This window comes from Oryza sativa, chromosome 7 (assembly GCF_034140825.1).
Source record: "Oryza sativa Japonica Group chromosome 7, ASM3414082v1".
NCBI lineage: Eukaryota > Viridiplantae > Streptophyta > Magnoliopsida > Poales > Poaceae > Oryza > Oryza sativa.
The window spans coordinates 20,302,065-20,320,697 of NC_089041.1; the positions used below are offsets into that span (position 1 = coordinate 20,302,065).

The 18,633-nt window shown below is 46.9% G+C and overlaps 3 protein-coding genes across 9 annotated transcripts; 2 read left to right on the top strand and 1 right to left on the bottom strand.

The window, feature by feature from the left end:
- Positions 1-2,901: 2,901 nt before the first annotated feature.
- Positions 2,902-6,711, top strand: LOC9269865 (cytochrome P450 716B1). Of its 4 annotated transcripts, none has more exons than XM_015789526.3 (6): positions 2,902-3,103; positions 3,684-3,781; positions 4,566-5,156; positions 5,262-5,700; positions 5,799-5,986; positions 6,140-6,711. In XM_015789526.3, exons 3-6 carry the CDS (start codon positions 4,662-4,664, stop codon positions 6,326-6,328), a joined length of 1,311 nt encoding a protein of 436 aa, XP_015645012.1. In that variant the 5' UTR covers positions 2,902-3,103; positions 3,684-3,781; positions 4,566-4,661; the 3' UTR covers positions 6,329-6,711. The 4 variants fall into 4 exon arrangements, with proteins under 4 accessions (XP_015645012.1, XP_066168327.1, XP_066168325.1 ...); XM_066312230.1 differs by having other exon boundaries at positions 4,765-5,156; XM_066312228.1 differs by lacking the exon at positions 3,684-3,781.
- Positions 6,712-9,790: 3,079 nt separating this feature from the next.
- Positions 9,791-11,700, top strand: LOC4343399 (cytochrome P450 716B1). The gene is made up of 2 exons (XM_015791975.3): positions 9,791-11,012; positions 11,085-11,700. Exons 1-2 carry the CDS (start codon positions 10,049-10,051, stop codon positions 11,615-11,617), a joined length of 1,497 nt encoding a protein of 498 aa, XP_015647461.1. The 5' UTR covers positions 9,791-10,048; the 3' UTR covers positions 11,618-11,700.
- A 553-nt stretch (positions 11,701-12,253) lies between these two features.
- Positions 12,254-18,471, bottom strand: LOC4343400 (TORTIFOLIA1-like protein 1). Of its 4 annotated transcripts, none has more exons than XR_001547742.3 (7): positions 17,392-18,471; positions 16,420-16,611; positions 16,215-16,287; positions 15,545-16,125; positions 14,025-14,885; positions 13,204-13,287; positions 12,254-12,673 (listed from the first exon to the last, which is right to left on the bottom strand). XR_001547742.3 is itself a non-coding variant. In XM_026026954.2 (7 exons), exons 1-7 carry the CDS (start codon positions 18,175-18,177, stop codon positions 12,479-12,481), a joined length of 2,601 nt encoding a protein of 866 aa, XP_025882739.1. In that variant the 5' UTR covers positions 18,178-18,471; the 3' UTR covers positions 12,254-12,478. The 4 variants fall into 4 exon arrangements, 2 of the variants coding, with proteins under 2 accessions (XP_025882739.1, XP_015647460.1); XR_003243413.2 differs by having other exon boundaries at positions 13,080-13,287; XM_026026954.2 differs by lacking the exon at positions 13,204-13,287 and having other exon boundaries at positions 14,025-14,647; positions 14,735-14,885.
- Between the last annotated feature and the right edge of the window lie 162 nt (positions 18,472-18,633).

Genomic DNA, 18,633 nt, shown 5'->3' on the forward strand with positions numbered 1-18,633 from the left:
ATATCTGGCATAGCGATTCAGGATATGAATTAGATTGAAGTTATATTTGAGAGAGTCAAATTTTGATATAGGAATATGTCAAAATGGTTAATGGTGTGATTTTGTGAAACTTTATGACCATAATACGCGAGGATATGTGTTATGTGCCAAAATTCATGTGTTTTTGTGCCTAGACTATACTAGATGGAGTTTTATAAAATTTACTTTAAAAACCATGGTCAAAGTTAAAAAGTTTGATACTGTAGCATATTTATGAGGAGAGTTAATTTCCATCAGTTTTGGACATAAAACCGGCCTTCTAAGGGCATGTTTAGTTGGAAAAAAAATTTGACTCTGCATATGACATCAGATATACGGATACACATTTAAGTATTAAATGTGGTCTAATAACAAAACAAATTACAGATTCCGTCAGGAAACTGTGAGATGAATTTATTAAGCCTAATTAATCTGTCGTTAGCAAATGTTTACTGTAGCACCACATTATCAAATCATGACGCAATTAGACTTAAAAGATTCGTCTCGCAATTTCATGGTGAACTGTGTAATTAGTTTTTTTTATTTAATGTTTCATGCATGTGCCAAACATTCGATGTGACAACGTGAAAAGTTTTGTCTCGTAACTATAGACATGCCATAAGGCCATCTACAATCGGTATCCCCAGGTCGTACCCCTAGCGATGGCCATTCGCTTTTCCGTCCGCGCCGTTCCCCCGCGATAGAACGCGTCCCTCTGCTAGGGGATGCAGCTCTCTCCGCACCTCGCCAACTTTTCATGGGGAGTCGCTGCCAGGTGACACATTGGGGGCTTGGGGCGCTCGTGGATACGGCTACCACACCTGTGAATTCCCCTTCTACCCTCGACCTCGTCGCTAGGAAAAGACCGACGGCGGTGGGGAGGAACCCGAGGTGGCGGCGAGAGAGAGAGAGAGGCGCAGGCGAGAGAGAGAGAAGAGAGAGGCGACGGTGACGACGGATCTGCGGCGGTGCCGCCGTAGCCACCACTTGAGGCGCCCGTGCTCGCCACCGAGGAGCACGAGGACGACGTCGTGGTGGTGGTCGCCGTCGTCGCGACCTCCTCTGCCTTGGCCTCCTCCGCGCGGCAGTAAGAGAGAGGCAAGTAGCGGCGGCGAGAGAAAGAGAGAGGAGAAAGCGGCGGCGGCGGTAGCTGGGGAGGGCGAGGAGGAAGGTGGCGCCAGCGCTCGTGGGAGAGAAAGGGAGAGGGAGGGGGAGGACAGCGACGCCGCCGAGCGAAAGGAGTGAAACCCGGCGGAGAGAGCGAAGAAAAAAAGAAGAGGAGGGGAATGAGGTGGAGAAAAAAGAGGAGAGAGAGAGGGGGGGAGAAGAGAGGGGTAGTATAGGAAAACACCCACCGTGGGTTTTTTTTTGGGACACCTATTGTGGGTTTGAGTACCTTCATCTAGTATAGCCCATACAGGGGTGTCCACCAGTGCGAGCTTAGTTCCCCTACGAGGGTCCTTAGTTAGTGAGGACACTAGTGGCTCACATTGTGGACGCCCTAAGGCCATCAGCAATGGGTGTCCCTAGAGAGTGCCCCTGCTCACACCGTCTAACGTCTGTCACTTTTCCGACCAAAGCCGTCTCCCAGCAGAGGGGCACGACTCCTCTCCGAGGGACGTGTCCCCCCTGCTCCTCAGCCAAAGCCACTGAGCTAGGCCTCGCGTTGGGTGGTGTCGTGTCTTGTGGACACGGCTCCCGCAACAAAAGTTCCCCTTTCACCCTTGGCCGACGGTGGAAAGGATTCGGAGGCGGAGAGGTGGTGGAGGAGCCAACGATGGCGTGACGGCGACGACCTGGGACAAAGAAGGGAGTGAAACAGGCGCCAGCCGTCGGTGGAGAGGTGGAGGAGCCGGCGGTGGCGGGACGGCGACACGCTTCCCACCAGATCCGGTGGCGGCGACGAGGTGGGAGCTCGCGCTTCCCACCAGATCCGGTGGCGGCGGCGCGGTAGGAACTCGCGCTGCCCACCGAATCCGGCAGCGGCGGGCGGAGGGAGAGAGAGAGAGGCGGCGACGACTTGAGGAAGAGGAGCTCCGCCGCGTCCTCCTCCTGCTTGTGCTCCTTGCGGTCCTCGCCTTCCACACTGCCGCCGTCGTCGGCTGCCCCGCGTCCCTTCGACACTTGCGCTATCGTCGGTTGCCCCGCACATTGAAAGAGAGAGGGAGAGAGAGCGGCGGTAGCTCGCTCGCTGTCGGCCACCCCGCGCTCCGCTCGCCGTCGGCCACCAGCGGCGACGTACAAGAGGGCACACCGGGACGGAGTCGGAGGGGGCGTCGGTGGGGTGAGTGGTGACGAGAAAGAGGAGGAAGTAGTAGCACTGTGCTGTGGCCGAAGAAAATATAAAAAAGGGTAGAAGAGGAAAACAACTCCTGTGGATTTGTGGATTAGGGCATGCATTGTGGGTTGTAGTATCTTTACACAGTACCCTCAGATTTTAAGAATCCATTTGAGATTATCTTCCATTGGGGGTAGAGTTGCTTTATGTGTAGCCTTAGGTAGTATGGCCCACATGAGACCACTCTTACCCGTGGCTTACAATGTGGATGCCCTAAGAGCAAGTTTAATAGTATAGCCCACAACTAGCTCCAATTCAACTATAACCAATCTAATAGTCAACTCATATAATAGTTGCTTACTATACTATTAATATATGGTCCCACCTGTCATACACACATTGTGTATTGGAGTCCGTGCTACAGCTAGCTATAAATCTGTAAATCTGTAGCTCACTGCTTTTCTCTCACATCTTTTATCTCATTAAAATATATTTCTAGCTAGCTAATAGCCTGCTATTGTCTCATTAAAATATATTTATAGTTGGCTAATAGCATTAGCCTGCTATTGTTCCTGCTCTAAGGAGGTTGGGCTGGAAGGCTGGTCATCCGGGCATGGGCCTAGGCTGGTCTCCCACATTCTCCGGCTCGATCTTCCGCATTCGGCAGCCGTCAGCTGCGCAGCTTTGCGCGGGGCTCCCCGTCGGCGGCGCGCACCGTCGGCCGGTGGCGGTGCGCCAGTGGGCAAGCTTCCCCTCCTGCATCCTACTTGCAAGACGCCCCCCAACAAGCAGGCAGCGCGCTAAGAGGTTTGGTCACTAGCTCTTAGGTGTCCTGGGATTCTTGATTTCTAGCTTTGCAATTGATTGGTGAGATGTTGTTCGATTTGTTGATGGGGGGCTGAACGAGCTGTGAATCTGTGATGGCACAGATGGAATTTGGGTGGGTTTCAGTCAGGTCTGGTGGTGTGGATTAGTGTAAAATGATCACTGCCTAAAGTCGGTATAGGAGAATAATGATCTCCTGGCCTGATTATTGCCGATTTCGATCGGTGGACAAACTATATTATTAAATCAAATCTGCATTCGTGATGTGATCTCCAAATCTATATTGGATAGAGTCTATCCCTTCGAAGTCTATCTGTCTGTATACATTTTTTTTGTTCTTGGAAGTTGACCATAGTGGATTTTCAGAATATGTTATCCGACCTGTCGTTTTCCTTTCCCTTTTTGCCCAGTTTTTTAGGATCTAAGTTGCCCTCGAGGTCATTGTCGTGTATATCCTGATAATGCATTGATTTTGCCAACGTTATTAAATAAACGGCCATGCTATATTTGGGAGGAATCATCTGCTTATTTCTTAAGTACTGTTCTGTAATCTATATTGCAGGGCCATGCCATTTTCAGAAGAATTGCGGCTACAGTAAATGTGTCATTTTGTGCACAGGCACATATATAGAACTGGAGTTAACCTTTTCTGACCACTAAGTATGTAATTTGCTTCTAATTTTTGAAATGTCTACCTGTTTTTCTTGGCAGATATTCTGCATAATAATATGCCAAAAAAAAAGGATGTTTCCTGCATACATGGCCTGTGCCAAGGCTAAAACTATACTTGTCGATTGAGAGTCCTGCAGTTATGCAGAAGAATTAAATCTAGAATATTGTTCAAAATTTCTTATTACATAGGATAGGACATGGATCGTTTCGTTAGGGATGACCAAATTGTTGTAACCAGATCTTTTCAATGGTTTGCTTTGCTTGCTTTGCAAAATTTAATTCTGTTGTATGTAGCATCTTTCCTCGAGCTAATATTAGATCCAAAGGAATCAGTTCTTCTCATTATTTGCTTGTCTATGTACTTCCCTTTTTAGTTTTTTTAGGGAATTCGTTTTTGTGTCTTTCATTTGAGGAGGAAATGCAATTATTTGACTAGCATAAATCCAGAAATTCTATTGGCTAGCATAAATGTGATTCTTTGAGCTGGCTTCCATTTATTTCCAGTAATTCACCTATGTCGTGCTAAGCTGCTCCTATCATGTGGGGTGATAGAATTGTTTACTTATAAACTAATATTGTAAGTTATCATGAATCAGACTCATTACTCTGGTGACAATGAGGGGTTGTTCCCTTATCTCAATTTGTAATCTTTGCTTGTTTGTTGTATGACTTTTGAGAAAGTGATATATTCAGCTTTGCCAACTAGGCCATTTATTGAGTTCTAAAGAAAATATCAAATTTGTTCAATCATACTCCCTTGTCTATCATGCAGAAAGAAAACAACTCTGGTTTGCCTATATACATACATGTAGACAAATCCACAAGCTGATCAGCCAACCTTCATAGTGCATAACAACATACTCCATCAATGGATTCCTCCATGCCTTTTGCTCTGCTGCTTGCCTTGCTCATACCCACCCTCCTCCGCTTTGTCATCAGGCGCAAGTACTCATCCTATAATCTCCCTCCAGGTTCTCTTGGCTTCCCATTGATTGGCCAGAGCATCTCCCTTCTTCGTGCCCTCCGCAGTAATACTGATTACCAGTGGTACCAGGACAGGATCAAGAAGTATGGTCCTGTGTTCAAGATGTCACTTTTTGGCTCACCAACAGTGCTTATGGCTGGCCCGGCGGCCAATCACTTTGTATTCAGCAACCAGGACCTCATTTTCACCCAGACAAAGGCGATCAACACCATCCTTGGGCGGTCCATTCTGACACTCTCAGGTGAGGAGCTAAAGCGAGTCCGCAGTGCTCTACAGGGCTATCTGAGGCTAGAGATGGTGACGAAGTATATGCGTAAGATGGATGAGGAGGTCAGGAGGCACATTGACCTGAACTGGGTTGGTCATAAAACTGTCAAGGTATGAACATTGTGTTACTGTTGTTTGAATTGTTAGACCTTTATGTATAGTAAAAACAACTTTTTGTAGTATGGACATGTTTGTGAGCTACTTTGGTGATTATAGGCTGCACCCTTGGCGAAGAGGCTCACCTTTGACATCATCTGCTCAGTCGTCTTTGGACAAGGGATAGGTCCCATCAGAGAAGCCCTTGCCACCGACTTTGAGACACTTGTGCAGGCTTTGCTATCTCTGCCAGTGAATATACCCTTCACCAAGTTCATCAAGGGCCTGAGAGCGAGCCGGAGGATCAGGAAGGTCCTCAGGCAAATTGCTCGCGAAAGGGAAGCAGCATTGCAGCAAGGCCATTCCAGTTCAGCTGATGATTTCTTCACATACATGCTTGTTTTGCGCTCTGAAGGCACACACTCGCTCACAGTGGAGGACATTGTGGACAATGCAATCGTACTCCTGACTGCCGGTTATGGGAATTCGGCTGTTCTTATCACCTTCTTGCTCCGGTACCTAGCTAATGATCCAGACATCCTTGGCAAGATAACCGAGGGTGAGCACCTAGTACTCTATATTGTATCGTGTGCCTATATTTTGGTGTTTTAATCTTCTGAGTAGCACGGTATCATTTGCACCTATCATGAACCACAGAACAAGAGGAGATAGCTAGGAGGAAAGGGCCTAATGAACCTTTAACCTGGGATGATGTCTCAAGGATGAAGTACACATGGAAGGTGGCATTGGAGACGCTGCGGACTGTTCCCCCAATATTTGGAAGCTTCCGAACAGCTGTCAAAGACATCGAATACCATGGCTATCACATTCCGAAAGGCTGGCAAGTAAGTATTTTTATATTAACCAATTTATTTTTCGATTGGATATCTTTTCCATTCCAATTATGCCGTTAGTGTCGCAGTGATGTTTCGATCTGAACAATGTACCCAACTCCTAAATTTCTTTTTATTACTCTCACATACATCTTGCGATGCTAGGTCTTCACTGCTCAACGTATCACACATTTGGATGGAAATTTTTTCAATGACCCGGTCAAGTTTGACCCTACTAGATTTGACAACCACACTTCAATCCCACCTTATTGCTTCGTGCCATTTGGGGGAGGCCCAAGAATGTGCCCTGGAAACGAGTTTGCGAGGACCGAGATATTGGTAACCATGCACTAACTAGTGAGGCAGTTCAGGTGGAAATTGTGCTGCGAAGAAGAAGGTTACAGGAAAGATCCTGTTCCGATACCTGTTCTTGGACTCCCAATTGAACTTGAGACCAGAAGCCCCCCTGAATATGCTCATGCTTAAAAGGATCCACATGTTTCTGTATATTACCATGCGTTTCAGTTTATGTTTTCTCCAGTTTAATTGAGGTGTCAGAGTGTTGCAGGTATGAAGGTTGTGGTAAAGTTATTCAGAAATGCAGTGACTTATGATCATTGTGTAGAGAAATGTGGAATGGCCTACAATGTTATAGTGTCATCATAAGAACAGATGCTGAAGGCATTCCTTTTCTTTTGGTTTTATTAAAAAAGGGTCTACGTGTGCCATTAGGTAAATCAGTTAGCTAGTTAGTTTATCTGCACTTATAGCTCTACTGTTGTCAAGTTTGTAGTAAACTTAGCATCCTCCTCTGTCAAACCCCCTCCATTAGCCCACACTCCCTCTTTCAAGTGCATTTGCAGTCTCTTCTCCCTGCCAATTTGCCAAATAAGGCCATAGTACCCATAGGTGTCCTGTATGCTCTGGGATTCTGTTAGTAGCTTATAACCCTTTTGTAGTGAGAAAATGTGACTCTTCCTTCCCCTATTTTCCAATCCATGAAAAATGAGTTATTAGAATTAGAATCGCCCTTCAAGATACATTGTTCTCCACATCCCTCTACCAAAATCTCTCCTCTTGTTCATAGACCTCCATTTTATCCTCTAATTTATATCTCTTCCTCCATTCTTGCTCAAATACATCCTTCTCAGCTGACTTTCCTTTCTATCAGTTTCCATCAATAGCTGCTCAATCAGTTCTTTTTTCCTCCTCTTTTGTCCACTTTCTTGAACAGACAAGCATGCTTTTTTTTGGCAAAATTTGCTATAGGACACGTAAAAAAGTGTAATTGGCTGGGAGACCGCAAAAACGTGACACGGCTGATGGACACTTAAAAAAACGTATAATTGGCCGTAGGACATAGGTTGTATTATTTTATTATTTCCAGGCCAAATAGGTGAGATATTTTTCTAAATACCCGGATTGCCCCTTCTCTTTCCTTCTTTTTCTCCTTCTCTTTCCTTATTTTCCCCTTTCCATTGACTTTGCCGGGAACGGCACAGCGGCAATGCTGGTGCGGCGGGGCGAGGCCGAGCGGAGGAGGAGCTCGGCCGGGCAGAGGTACCAAGCGCAGGCGGGGAGGCGCCGATGCACAGTGCGGGCCGTCTAGGCGACGGTGCGGCACAGCGGCTAGGTGGTTGCCAGGTAGCGGCACCGTACAGGGAGGCCAGGCGGCGGCACGGCTCAGCAGCCAGGCGGCGCAGCGCGGGGCGGCCAGGTGGTGGCACGGCACAACAGCCAGATGGTGCGGCAATGGACAGGCGGTGCCTGGCACAAGGCGGCCATGCGGCACGGTGCGGGGTGTCTAGGCGGCGGCGCCCCGGTGGCCAGCGAGGGGCGGATGGTAGATGGAAAAGAAGGAAAGATAAGGGGCAATCCGGGTATTTAGAAAAATATCTCACCTATTTTGATCCATAAATAATAAATACAACCGGTGTCCTATGGCCAATTACACGTTTTTTTTGCATGTCCTATAGCAAAATTTGACTTTTTTTTCACAAACAATATCCTCACCTCTCTCAATTTTCTCTTAATTTTTTTAGCATGAAACAAGAATTAGGCTTCAGTCGAAACAGAGGGAATTTGTAAACCACAGACAAAAACGAGGAAGAGATTGGTGATTTGCGTATGATCAGTTATTCTAATTTTAGAAATGACTTTATTTCAATTTTTTAAAGGACACATCCTTTAATGGTTTGAAAAACGTGTCCCTTTAAACAAAGTACTCTCCCAATAAGCTCGGGCACAGCCCACGTGAAGTAGAAATCGGTGTTGGCTGAGAGAGACAGGACTCGATCTGCGGCTCTCCCTTCCCAACCCATCACTATTAAAAACTTGTTTTCTGCGTACGACCGAATCTTTATTACTAGAAAAAAAAATATTCGTGGGTTGCAACGAGTGAAAGAAATTTTTTTTACAAAATCATAAGCTGCAATTAGGAGTCTGATCGTCTCAAATTATCATGCAAGTTTGTTTAAAGATATTTCTTATAAAACTTTTTTTGTATTTCTAAAAGCGAACGATCTTAAAAAAACCGAATCAAATACGGATATGTAAAGCGAATGGACTTAAAAACTGACTCAAACACAGATGATGTACCAAAGGACTGGCAAAAACATCTTTTATAATAGTAGAGAAGTGATTAGATGAATTGTACACCCACGTGTGACGTGAACGTGACAGACCAAGCACGCACTCTTATAATTTGACACTTGACCCCTACAACTTTATCTTTCACCAATAAAAACTTTTATGTTTTGGTTAGTCTAAGTAATATAGTTGTATTTAGGATGCAAAATGCTTTAATAATATGATGTATTTTTAATAAAAGAAACGATGAGGGAGTTAGGGCGGAACTGGGTCTAGGGCAGCTTGGGCCTGAGCCCTACTCGTGAGAAAAAAATTAGTTGACTAGTACTTATAATTTTTTTAGATTTTCCTAACCACTCGTGGCCCAGCCCTACTCGTGTGGCCTAGCCTCACACATAGCTTTTCCTAGCCCAGGTCTCCCAGCCCATCACAACCCAATAGGCAATCTACCCTAATCCCACTTCCTCTCCTCTTCGACGCCGCATCCCAAAACATTTACGCCGCATCACGCATTCACACTCGTCTCCTCTCAGCTCCTCTCCTCTCACCACATCGATTATGGTTGCGGGCCTGCGGCGCACATCTGCTATGGCGTGTCTTGGTGGCGGTGGCGACACGCATCGGGCGCGCAGAGAGTGGCGTGCATTAGCTGCGGCAGCAATGCGCATCAACCGTGGTGGCAACGACACGCAGCGACGCGCATCGATGACGACGACACCGACGCTACAAATAATCTAGCCCCAAGAGCAATCTGGTCCTTTTGAATTGTTTCTCTTTCCATCTAGCCCAAAAATGATAAAATAATGATGAAAGTGTCTAACAACAAATTACACATTTTTTTAAGTGTTTCTCAGTCGTTTCACGATCTTGTGGTGTCCCTTAGCTAATTACACATTTTTTTTATGTCCTGTAGCAAATTTTGTCTTTTTTAAGGTAAAATTTGATTGGAATCAGCACGAGACTGTGCTATCATTAAATAAAATGGGAGAAAAATACAACCCCTAGGGTTAGAAAAAAGTAAAGTTGTACAGAGATGAAACTCACTAGCTTTTTAACACCAGCTAGGGTCCAAGTTCATGTTTCTTCCATTATTTTGTTGAACAACCTAGGGCCAGGGGCCGAAGTCTTCTTTTGTTTGAAGTTCTCTCCATTCCAGATCTCCCAAATAACCAGTAGGATCAAGGTACGCAAGCATTTCTTAGGCGCATCTTTTTTTTTTTTGGCTAGCATCTCCCACCATGCCAATGGGACGTCGTAACACGGTTCCTATTAGCTTGGGTCCAGCTGCTAAAATATGAATGTCAAATAAAAAAACTGCAAACAATTCTACTTTGACATAGTTGTTAATTACATATGAAAGCGGCTTAAATCAGATTCCTGTCACCCCGTTACGAAAGAAGTATGCGGATGCCATTCTGTCGGTCTCTCTCAAGTCTCAACACATAAACCCTTTCACACTCATCGTCCCAGTTAGCCATCGCTGCAATGGCACTCGCCGTCGTCGTCGTCGCGCTCCTCGTCGCCTTCCTCACGCCGCTGGCCGTCTACCTGGCCGGAAGATCGACGAGGACGAAGCCGCCGCCGCGGCGCAACCTGCCGCCGGGATCCCTCGGCCTGCCGCTGGTCGGCCAGAGCCTGTCCCTGCTGCGTGCCATGCGTCGCAACACCGCCGAGCGGTGGCTGCAGGGCAGGATCGACAGGTACGGGCCCGTGTCGAAGCTGTCGCTGTTCGGCGCGCCGACGGTGCTCCTCGCCGGCCCGGCGGCGAACAAGGCGGTGTTCCTCAGCGAGGCGCTGGCGCCCAAGCAGCCGCGGAGCCTCGCGGCGATCATCGGGAGGAGGAACATGCTGGAGCTCGTCGGCGACGACCACCGCCGCGTGCGCGGCGCGCTGGCGCAGTTCCTGAGGCCGGAGATGCTGCGGCGGTACGTGGGCAGGATCGACGGCGAGGTCAGGCGCCACCTCGCCGGGCGGTGGGCCGGGCGCCGCACCGTCGCGGTGCTGCCGCTGATGAAGCTGCTGACGCTCGACGTCATCGCCACCCTGCTGTTCGGGCTCGCGCGCGGCGCCGTCCGGGAGCGGCTCGCCGCCGCGTTCGCCGACATGCTGGAGGGCCTGTGGGCGGTGCCGCTCGACCTGCCGTTCACCGCGTTCCGCCGGAGCCTCAGGGCGAGCGCGAGGGCTCGCCGGCTGCTCGCGGCGACGGTGAGGGAGAAGAAGGCCAACCTGGAGCAGGGCGAGTCGTCTCCATCGGACGACCTCATCAGCTACCTCGTCAGCCTCCGAGACGGCGACGGCGGCGGCGGCCGGCCGCTGCTCACCGAGGAGGAGATCATCGACAACTCCATCGTCTGCCTCACCGCCGGCCACGACACCTCCGCCATCCTCTTGACCTTCATGGTCCGCCACCTCGCCGACGACCCTGCCATCCTCGCCGCCATGGTCCAAGGCAAGTAACTCACACATCACATCACCATTTCCATTTGCCAAGATCGAATCCCTCTGACAACGCCATGGCCAGAGCACGAGGAGATCGCGAGGAGCAAGCGAGACGGCGAGGCGCTGACATGGGAGGACGTGGCGAGGATGAAGCTGACATGGCGCGTCGCGCAGGAGACGCTCCGCATGGTGCCCCCGGTGTTCGGCAGCTTCAGGAGGGCCCTCGAGGACGTCGAGCTCGACGGCGGCTACGTCATCCCGAAAGGGTGGCAGGTGTTCTGGGCGCCGTGCGTGACGCACATGGACCCGGCCATCTACCACGACCCGGACAAGTTCGACCCGTCGCGGTTCGACGCCCAGGCGGCGGCGTCGGCGCCGCCGCCGTACTCGTTCGTGGCGTTCGGCGGCGGGCCGAGGATCTGCCCCGGGATGGAGCTCGCGAGGGTGGAGACGCTGGTGACGATGCACTACCTGGTGAGGCACTTCAGGTGGAGGCTCTGCTGCGGGGGGGAGGAGAACACCTTCGTCAGGGACCCGCTGCCGTCGCCGGCCAACGGGCTCCCCGTCGAGCTCGACCACATTGCTCCTCTCCGCTGCGACGAGTTCAACTCCTGAATGATAAATATAGTAGTAATTCTCTATCTTGTTAGACTTGCTGTTCATCAACAATTTCCAAGAAGGGAGAATTTTGATAACCACGGACCACGGTAGCTTGAGGCTCGCTGTTCAACATCATCCACATCAGTTTTTCAGATTCAGCAAAACGCTTCCATGCTGACCACATCGTTTCGAGTCGATATCACAATCAGCCATAACAAAGCGCAGATTCACCACGCGCAGCAGTAGATTACCTGAGGGTTGAGAACACTAAAAAGATTGAACTGCAGCAGGAAATTAACCCTGGAAAATATTTTGACTGTAGCATGAAATTAATACCTCGTGCTTTAAGATTTCCATATCAATCCATCTTCAAATTGATCAATGGCTATCTCTGTCTGCAACCATCATCTGGGATAAGTTTTGTCTTCCCTAACAAATTATTGTCGGCCTGCATTAAGCTCGACAGGATATCTTTAATCTCCTGCTGCCTGCCAGCCTCTGTCCTTTAGGTGAAAGAACAAAAGCAATGTACAATCTATTCATGTCCAAATTACAATTTTGTCTGTTCATTGTGCGTTAGGTTTATCAGCCCAACCGGTGTCTTAAGAGTTCAAGATGCATAATAAAACTATAAATTGAGCCAGTAAAAAATGTAAAAATTGAGATCCTCCAAATTATAAATAGGAAAGCCAACACAGGTTATGAGGTAAACAATATCAACATCATATTTCCCCGTACAACACCAATCCATGTCAACACAGTTCCACTCAAAGGTTCTGTCAAACCTAATACTTATAGCCCTAATAGCAAGATATATAGAGAAAAAATAGGCAGAAATGAACAAATGAAATTAACTCATGTCAACAACCGATGGCCCTAACTGATAAGCTGCTGCAGATCAATCCGCCATGATGAAGCTAGCTGCTTCATTATCTGAACCGGCGTCGCCCCCTCCCAATCATCAGGCAACTCAATGGCAGTAGCTTCGTGTAATCCCAGTAAGAGGTCGTTCTTCGCATCTAGGGGGATTCCAAGATAACCGGATCCGTTGTCCATTACCAGATCAGTCAACTGCAACAACAATCAAGATATTCAGCACTTGGGTATGTACTTCAAAGTAATACTCCTTTCCTATCCCCAAAAACAAAACAATAAATGCATGGACCAAACAAAGGTTTTAACATCTCTATACAAACAACTGGAGCACGGAGAGTACATCATATTCTGTTCAATAAAAGAAGTCTACCTCCCTTTCTAACTTCCAAAAAAAGAAAAAAGACAGCTACGCGTTCTTTCAAACTTTTTGTTAGAGCAACATAACTCCTATATTCAAAAGTCTATAGTTTATAACCATCATCTGACAACTTACTAACTTATTCTGTATGTCTGGACATAACATAAGTTGCACCATGACAGTATTGCATTGGTTTTCAATATTGAAGCAACTGTTTAGTTTCACAAGCATGCCAGTGCATACCTGCTGTCCAGACAGAACCTTAATTATTATTGGTATTGTTGAGCAAACAAAGAACATAAACAACTATCCAACAAACAGAAGGCCATTTGATCATTGAAGATAGCATCAAATATCCTTCACATACTTCACAATCATTTTTTCTTCAACCTTGTAGCAATCCAGTAAAAGTGAGAGGCCTTCATTCTAGACCAAATGAAAAGCCAGGATTCTGTTTGAGAGGGCAAAGGACCAAGCGTAAATCAGTCAAAATTCTAGTCTCCATCCAAATGGACTTTTTTACCAAGACATCTTAAGAGTGCTTCAGTTACTTCAATTGGATAAGCATATAGCTAATGAAAAATTAATTTATTGTGGTTGCCATTCCTTGTTTCTCCATTCTTGTTACTAAAGAAAATAGCATTCTTTAATAACTCAAAACCTTTCAAAGCTCTTTTTTGTTTGCTGAATTATAAGGGACGAAACCAAATTGAACTCACAAATCAAGAGTGGAGCCAAATGATAATGCAAGGAATGTGTAAAACTATAGACACAAACACTGTCTGAAAACTGGCGAGTATACTAAGCAGAAATTGGAAATTGAAGAAACACCCGGTATCAGTATCAGATGTTTTCAGCCTTACAAAACTTCCGATCACCATCACATGCTACAGATAATCCTATTTGCAAATGCAATGCTAATCATATGTATCATGAATGGCTGGCTTTGAACCAGGAAGGGGAACCAGAGCAGTAGTGCTAAAATAGCATGCAACTGTCAAAATATGTTTAAATCCATTCCTAAGCAATTTAGAGCATTCTACTCTTTTAACACAGAATGTCATTTTTATTATATCAACACCAGTTTTAGTCTGAACACAGGTTAACATTTTCCATGATATTGTTGTCAGAGTAAACACCTGTCTCTTCAGAACTTTTATATTCCTACAATGGAACATACTACTTTACCTGCTGAAGCCAGCTCAAAGCTATATCATAGAAGCTTTCTTCCACAAGAAATTGTCCAACAGCATGTAGGACTTCGTTTGCAACTTCATTTGAAAGTTGATCAACTACTGGTCCAGTTTGCTCCATTAATTTTACAAGTAATTCAGCATCCCCAGTTGAAAGAACCTCAGCATAAGCCGAATCCATATCACCAACATGTATCGCATCCATTGCACGAGTCCAAGACTCCCAAATTGGTCCTCTTTCATCCCCTTGATTATCATCATTCAAAGTTTCCCCATCCAATTCACGGATAGCAACTCTCGCAGCTGCCCTAGAAGTTCCATTATCTTCACCAGCAACCCTAATAGCTTCCAGTGTCGCTTCATCTTTGGAGGCTCGCCATGCACTTCGAGCAGAAGGACCCTCCCCAAACCTAAATGGACCCTGTCCTTTGTCCCATCCTCGCCTAGGTCCTGCTTGATCATTGCTTCGTTCATTTCTAGGCACCCTGTTATCAGATGAAACAGAGTCCAACCCTCTCCTGGCATTCATACCACTTCTTGATCCAGAATAAGCATACGAGTCCCATGGTTCAGAGCTTCTTACACCAGAAGACATACCATCTCCAGAAAAGTACCTTTCTGCAAATCCCACCCGTCCATCACGATCCCTCCCAAATTTTGAATTAGAATATTCATGAAAACCATTGTATTTCATAGATGATCTACCAGGAGATGAATCAAAGCCCAGCATGGGGCCACCACCTCTCCTGCCTGATGATAGTGATATATCCCTGGCCATTTCCTCAACAACTCTCTCAAGACCACGCACTCGGTTCTCTAAAGTAACCATACTGTCATGAGATCCTCCCATGAAATCCTGAAAATTGTATTAAAAAAAGAAGTGATATTAGGTAGTTAGCCCACAGACACCCAATTAACTAAAAACCATGTCCTCAGAGATGGCATACATCAGTACATCACAACGGATCACATTTGTGAATTACTGGAAAAAAGGTTCATGTACAACAAAACAAAGCAGGAAATTTTCTGTTTCAAACCCAAACTAAGAAACGGTGATAAACCATCAATAAAGTACTTTTTTGTAGACTTTAGCAATGTACAACATTACATAGACATCAAAGCTACTACCTACTAACATCCCTTCTAAAGCCAACATAATGTTTTGTTCTAAATAATGTAAGCTCACTTTATTTGGGCTACTGTGTAATATCGTAGCACTACTTTCTTTTAGAAGACAACATGAAATTGCTGACACCAAAAGATGCCTAGCAGCACATCACTAAGACAAACATAACACATGACAATATAATCTCAGAAAGCATAGCAAGCAGTGACAAATCTCATTAGCAGATAGTTACATATTCAGAAGAAGAAAAAAAACTGATGTTACCAATTAGGACATAAAAAAAGTGTGATATCCTGGACATTTCTCCTCAAGAATTATTTCTTAACAGAAAAACAAAAAAAAGAAATTCCAACAATTTCTTCACGGGAATAAATAAACATGGCACTAACCTGCAGCATGTTCATTAGACTAGTCTGCTGTCTATCCAAGTGGGACAACTGCCTCTGTATCGCCAACCAGTTTGTTTTATTATTTAAGGAAGGCCCTTCTCCAGGAACATTCATTGCTGCTGAAGCAGAATCTTTTGCACTAGATTCATTCCTATCTTCAACATCAGATGCCCTAACCTTTGCATCTTTGTTTCTACTTCCTCTCTGGCCAGCCCATCTATCTCGAATATTTTGAAAATTAGAGCTAGAACGCAGTTGAGTCAAATTTGCTTCATCATCTGCTGATCCATTGCTGTTAGCTGGACCAACAGGATCGCCATCTGCATCTTCTGGTTCCTCTTCACTTTGTAAATGAGATTGTAAAGTTTTGCGGGGTACAACCACCTCAACAGCTAATTCATCTGTGATTCTTGTCTCGAGCTTTTGAAAAAATTCAGGGTTCAATTCCCTATCGGTTAATGTAGGTCTTTTCTTTAAGAGAACTGCTGCTTTTTCAGCCATGCTACTGCCCTTCACTTTGTCATTGTTATTAGGTGAATCCATTTTCCCTTCATTATCAGCTGATTCCTTATTTTTACCATCTGTTGAATGAAATTATGTTGCAATAAGCATAGAGTAATAAAATCCTAAATAACATCATGCACTTTTAAACTAAAAAACAAATTGATACCGTTCGAATCATCTCCTGCCATTTTTTTCCATAGCTGCACTGCATCAGCCATGCTATCTCTGACAGGTTTTACCTGAAAAGGATTGACAAGAACAACTTAATGCAACATAATGCATGTAACAATGACTTGTCATCATCTGAAAAGGATCCATGGAAGAGCAACAGATCCTTCAGTTTGGGTTGAGTGAGTTAAAGTTTTAGTTACCTTATCGAAGCGACAAGCTTCAAGAGCAGCTATTGTTGGAGCTGTTCCATCACCTATCAATCGGCCTGAATATGTGGCCAGGACACACAATGTATCAGCTGCAGCTTTTCTAGTAGCCCAATCACTGTTCTCGAGACAGTCACGAATGCTTTGCAATGTTTGAGGCATATTCTGAGGACTGATTGCTCCAACCTGACAAGAAATATATCAACAATTATTCAAACAAGGAGAGCTAGTGAATCTGATGTTATGTCATTGCAGAGATTTATAAGATATGTATCGCACAGTAATGCTTGGCACAGTATTCCCAATAGTACCATTCAAAGCATGTGTTAGGAGACACATTCGCTTAGAGCATCAATGTATGTTTCAGTTCAATGTTTCAACTGAAGTACTAAAAAGAATAAAAGGCTACCAGAGGCAAAGCAAAAGGTTAATTATTCGCTTATCTAAACATTAAATCACAATGCTGTGGTACTATCCATTGTTCATGGGGCCAAACACCACACAAAAGTAACAACAGTCTTATGTACCCAATGGTAGGATATCAAATACTAAACTCCTAAGTCCTAACCATCCATAAATTCAGAGGTGCAAAACAAAATGGCACATTGTAATAATGATTGAAAATATCAAACCCTTGTCTCAATGATAACTCACCATTCTTCACAACACGAACAATTTCCAACCATATAGTTGTCAGCAAGACATATAGGCAACATCCAAAACTGATTACATGATGAACTACATTCGACCGCAGCGGCAGCACCAAACATCACTTATCACAAAAACAATTCCTACCCCTTGGCCACAATTTATGATAACATTTCCCATATTCAGACAGAAAACTAAATGTCCATGAAAAATAATCAATTTAGTAATGTCTACCACAAATTTCTACCACCTGGCATCTGTCAAGTCAATTCATCGAACATATTGCATGCATAAAGAAAAATATCGCGCAATCCCAACCTGAGACAAGCTCCCGATGATGGTGAGAAGTGCCCCTTTAGCCTGTACTCCCTGTCCACCAAGCAATTTGCAAACCCTCGGACCAATCTTCCCAAACATCCCTACCACGCCAGGTCCAGGCCCCGCGCCCTCCACCGTCTTTGCCAGGCAGGCCGCCGCCCCACCCTGCACTGCCTTGCTCTGCTCCCCCATCGCCTCAAACAGTGGCTTCACGAACAGTGTGACAGTCGCATTGCCCGCTTCAGCGGCAGCCGAGGCCGCCAGGGGTCGGAGGTACACCTCCGAGAGCTGGCCGGCGGCATCGCGGCACGCGTCGCGCACGGAGGAGTCCGAGTTGGTGTCCTTGAGCCTCCGCGCGAGGTGCGCCATCACCTTCTGCAGGTAGGGCGCGGCGGCGTCGGGGTGCGCCGCGCAGAGCGTGGCGAGGAGGCGCAGCGACTCCCGCCGCGCGGGGGACGCGAGGCCCGGCGAGTCCGACGCCAGCGCGTGCACCAGCATGGGCACGGCGTCGGGCGACGGCAGCGAGCGGATGATGCGGTCGAGGTCCTCGACGGCGATGTGGTGCGTGTCCCTGTCGGAGAGCTTCGCGAGCGCCCCGAGCACCCTCGACTTGAGCTCCGCCATCGCCGCGTTCTTCGACGGCGTCGCCCCCGCGGGCCCCATACCCACTCCACCGCCCCCGCCCCCCGCCGCCGCCCCCGCCGCGGAGCCGTTGTTCGGCGGCTGCGCGGTGGTGGGCGACCTGGGGTGCGGCTTAGCCGCCGACTTCGACACCGCCGTCGCCATCCCCGTCGGATCCGCGCCAACGGCGAGCTCAGATTTGAATTCCGCCGCCTCGAGCTCGACGCATCCAGCGGCTGATTCGGGGCGAACGAATTCGAGCGCGGGATTGGCTCCTCCCTCGGATCGATCGGAGGGTTTGGGGGGTGGGGGTTTTGGGGCGGATTGGGGAATGGCGGCGGCGGCGAGATCTCGCCTCGGGAGCGGAGGAGGTGGAGGTGGGGGAGAAAGGCGAGGAGGGCGGAGGCGAGAGAGAGAGAGAGGGCGAAAGGGCTCAAGATTCGTTGGAGTCGAGACGATGAGGAGGAGGGTAGAGGAGTGAGGGCCCACTGAGGTGGTAGAGAGTGGGGCCACCTTGTCAGGGATTAGTAGCTGGGTTACCTGGGTTTATAGGAGTGTACTATAGCGAGCTGGAAAAATAAATGGCCGTTCAAATGATTTGGTGCTGTTTAATTAGAGTGT

Bases quoted from the DNA above. Each gene is read 5' to 3' on its own strand.
- LOC9269865 (XM_015789526.3), top strand. From the start codon at position 4,662: ATGGATTCCTCCATGCCTTTTGCTCTGCTGCTTGCCTTGCTCATACCC. The intron at 5,157-5,261 runs GTATGAACATTG...TGGTGATTATAG, and splicing joins TTGGTCATAAAACTGTCAAG to GCTGCACCCTTGGCGAAGAG. The intron at 5,701-5,798 runs GTGAGCACCTAG...CATGAACCACAG, and splicing joins CCTTGGCAAGATAACCGAGG to AACAAGAGGAGATAGCTAGG.
- LOC4343399 (XM_015791975.3), top strand. From the start codon at position 10,049: ATGGCACTCGCCGTCGTCGTCGTCGCGCTCCTCGTCGCCTTCCTCACG. The intron at 11,013-11,084 runs GCAAGTAACTCA...CGCCATGGCCAG, and splicing joins CCTCGCCGCCATGGTCCAAG to AGCACGAGGAGATCGCGAGG.
- LOC4343400 (XM_015791974.3), bottom strand. From the start codon at position 18,177: ATGGCGACGGCGGTGTCGAAGTCGGCGGCTAAGCCGCACCCCAGGTCG. The intron at 14,886-15,544 runs GTTAGTGCCATG...TACAATTTTCAG, and splicing joins GTCTAATGAACATGCTGCAG to GATTTCATGGGAGGATCTCA. The intron at 12,674-14,024 runs GTAAAGTAGTAT...TTGTTGTTGCAG, and splicing joins CTTTGAGCTGGCTTCAGCAG to TTGACTGATCTGGTAATGGA.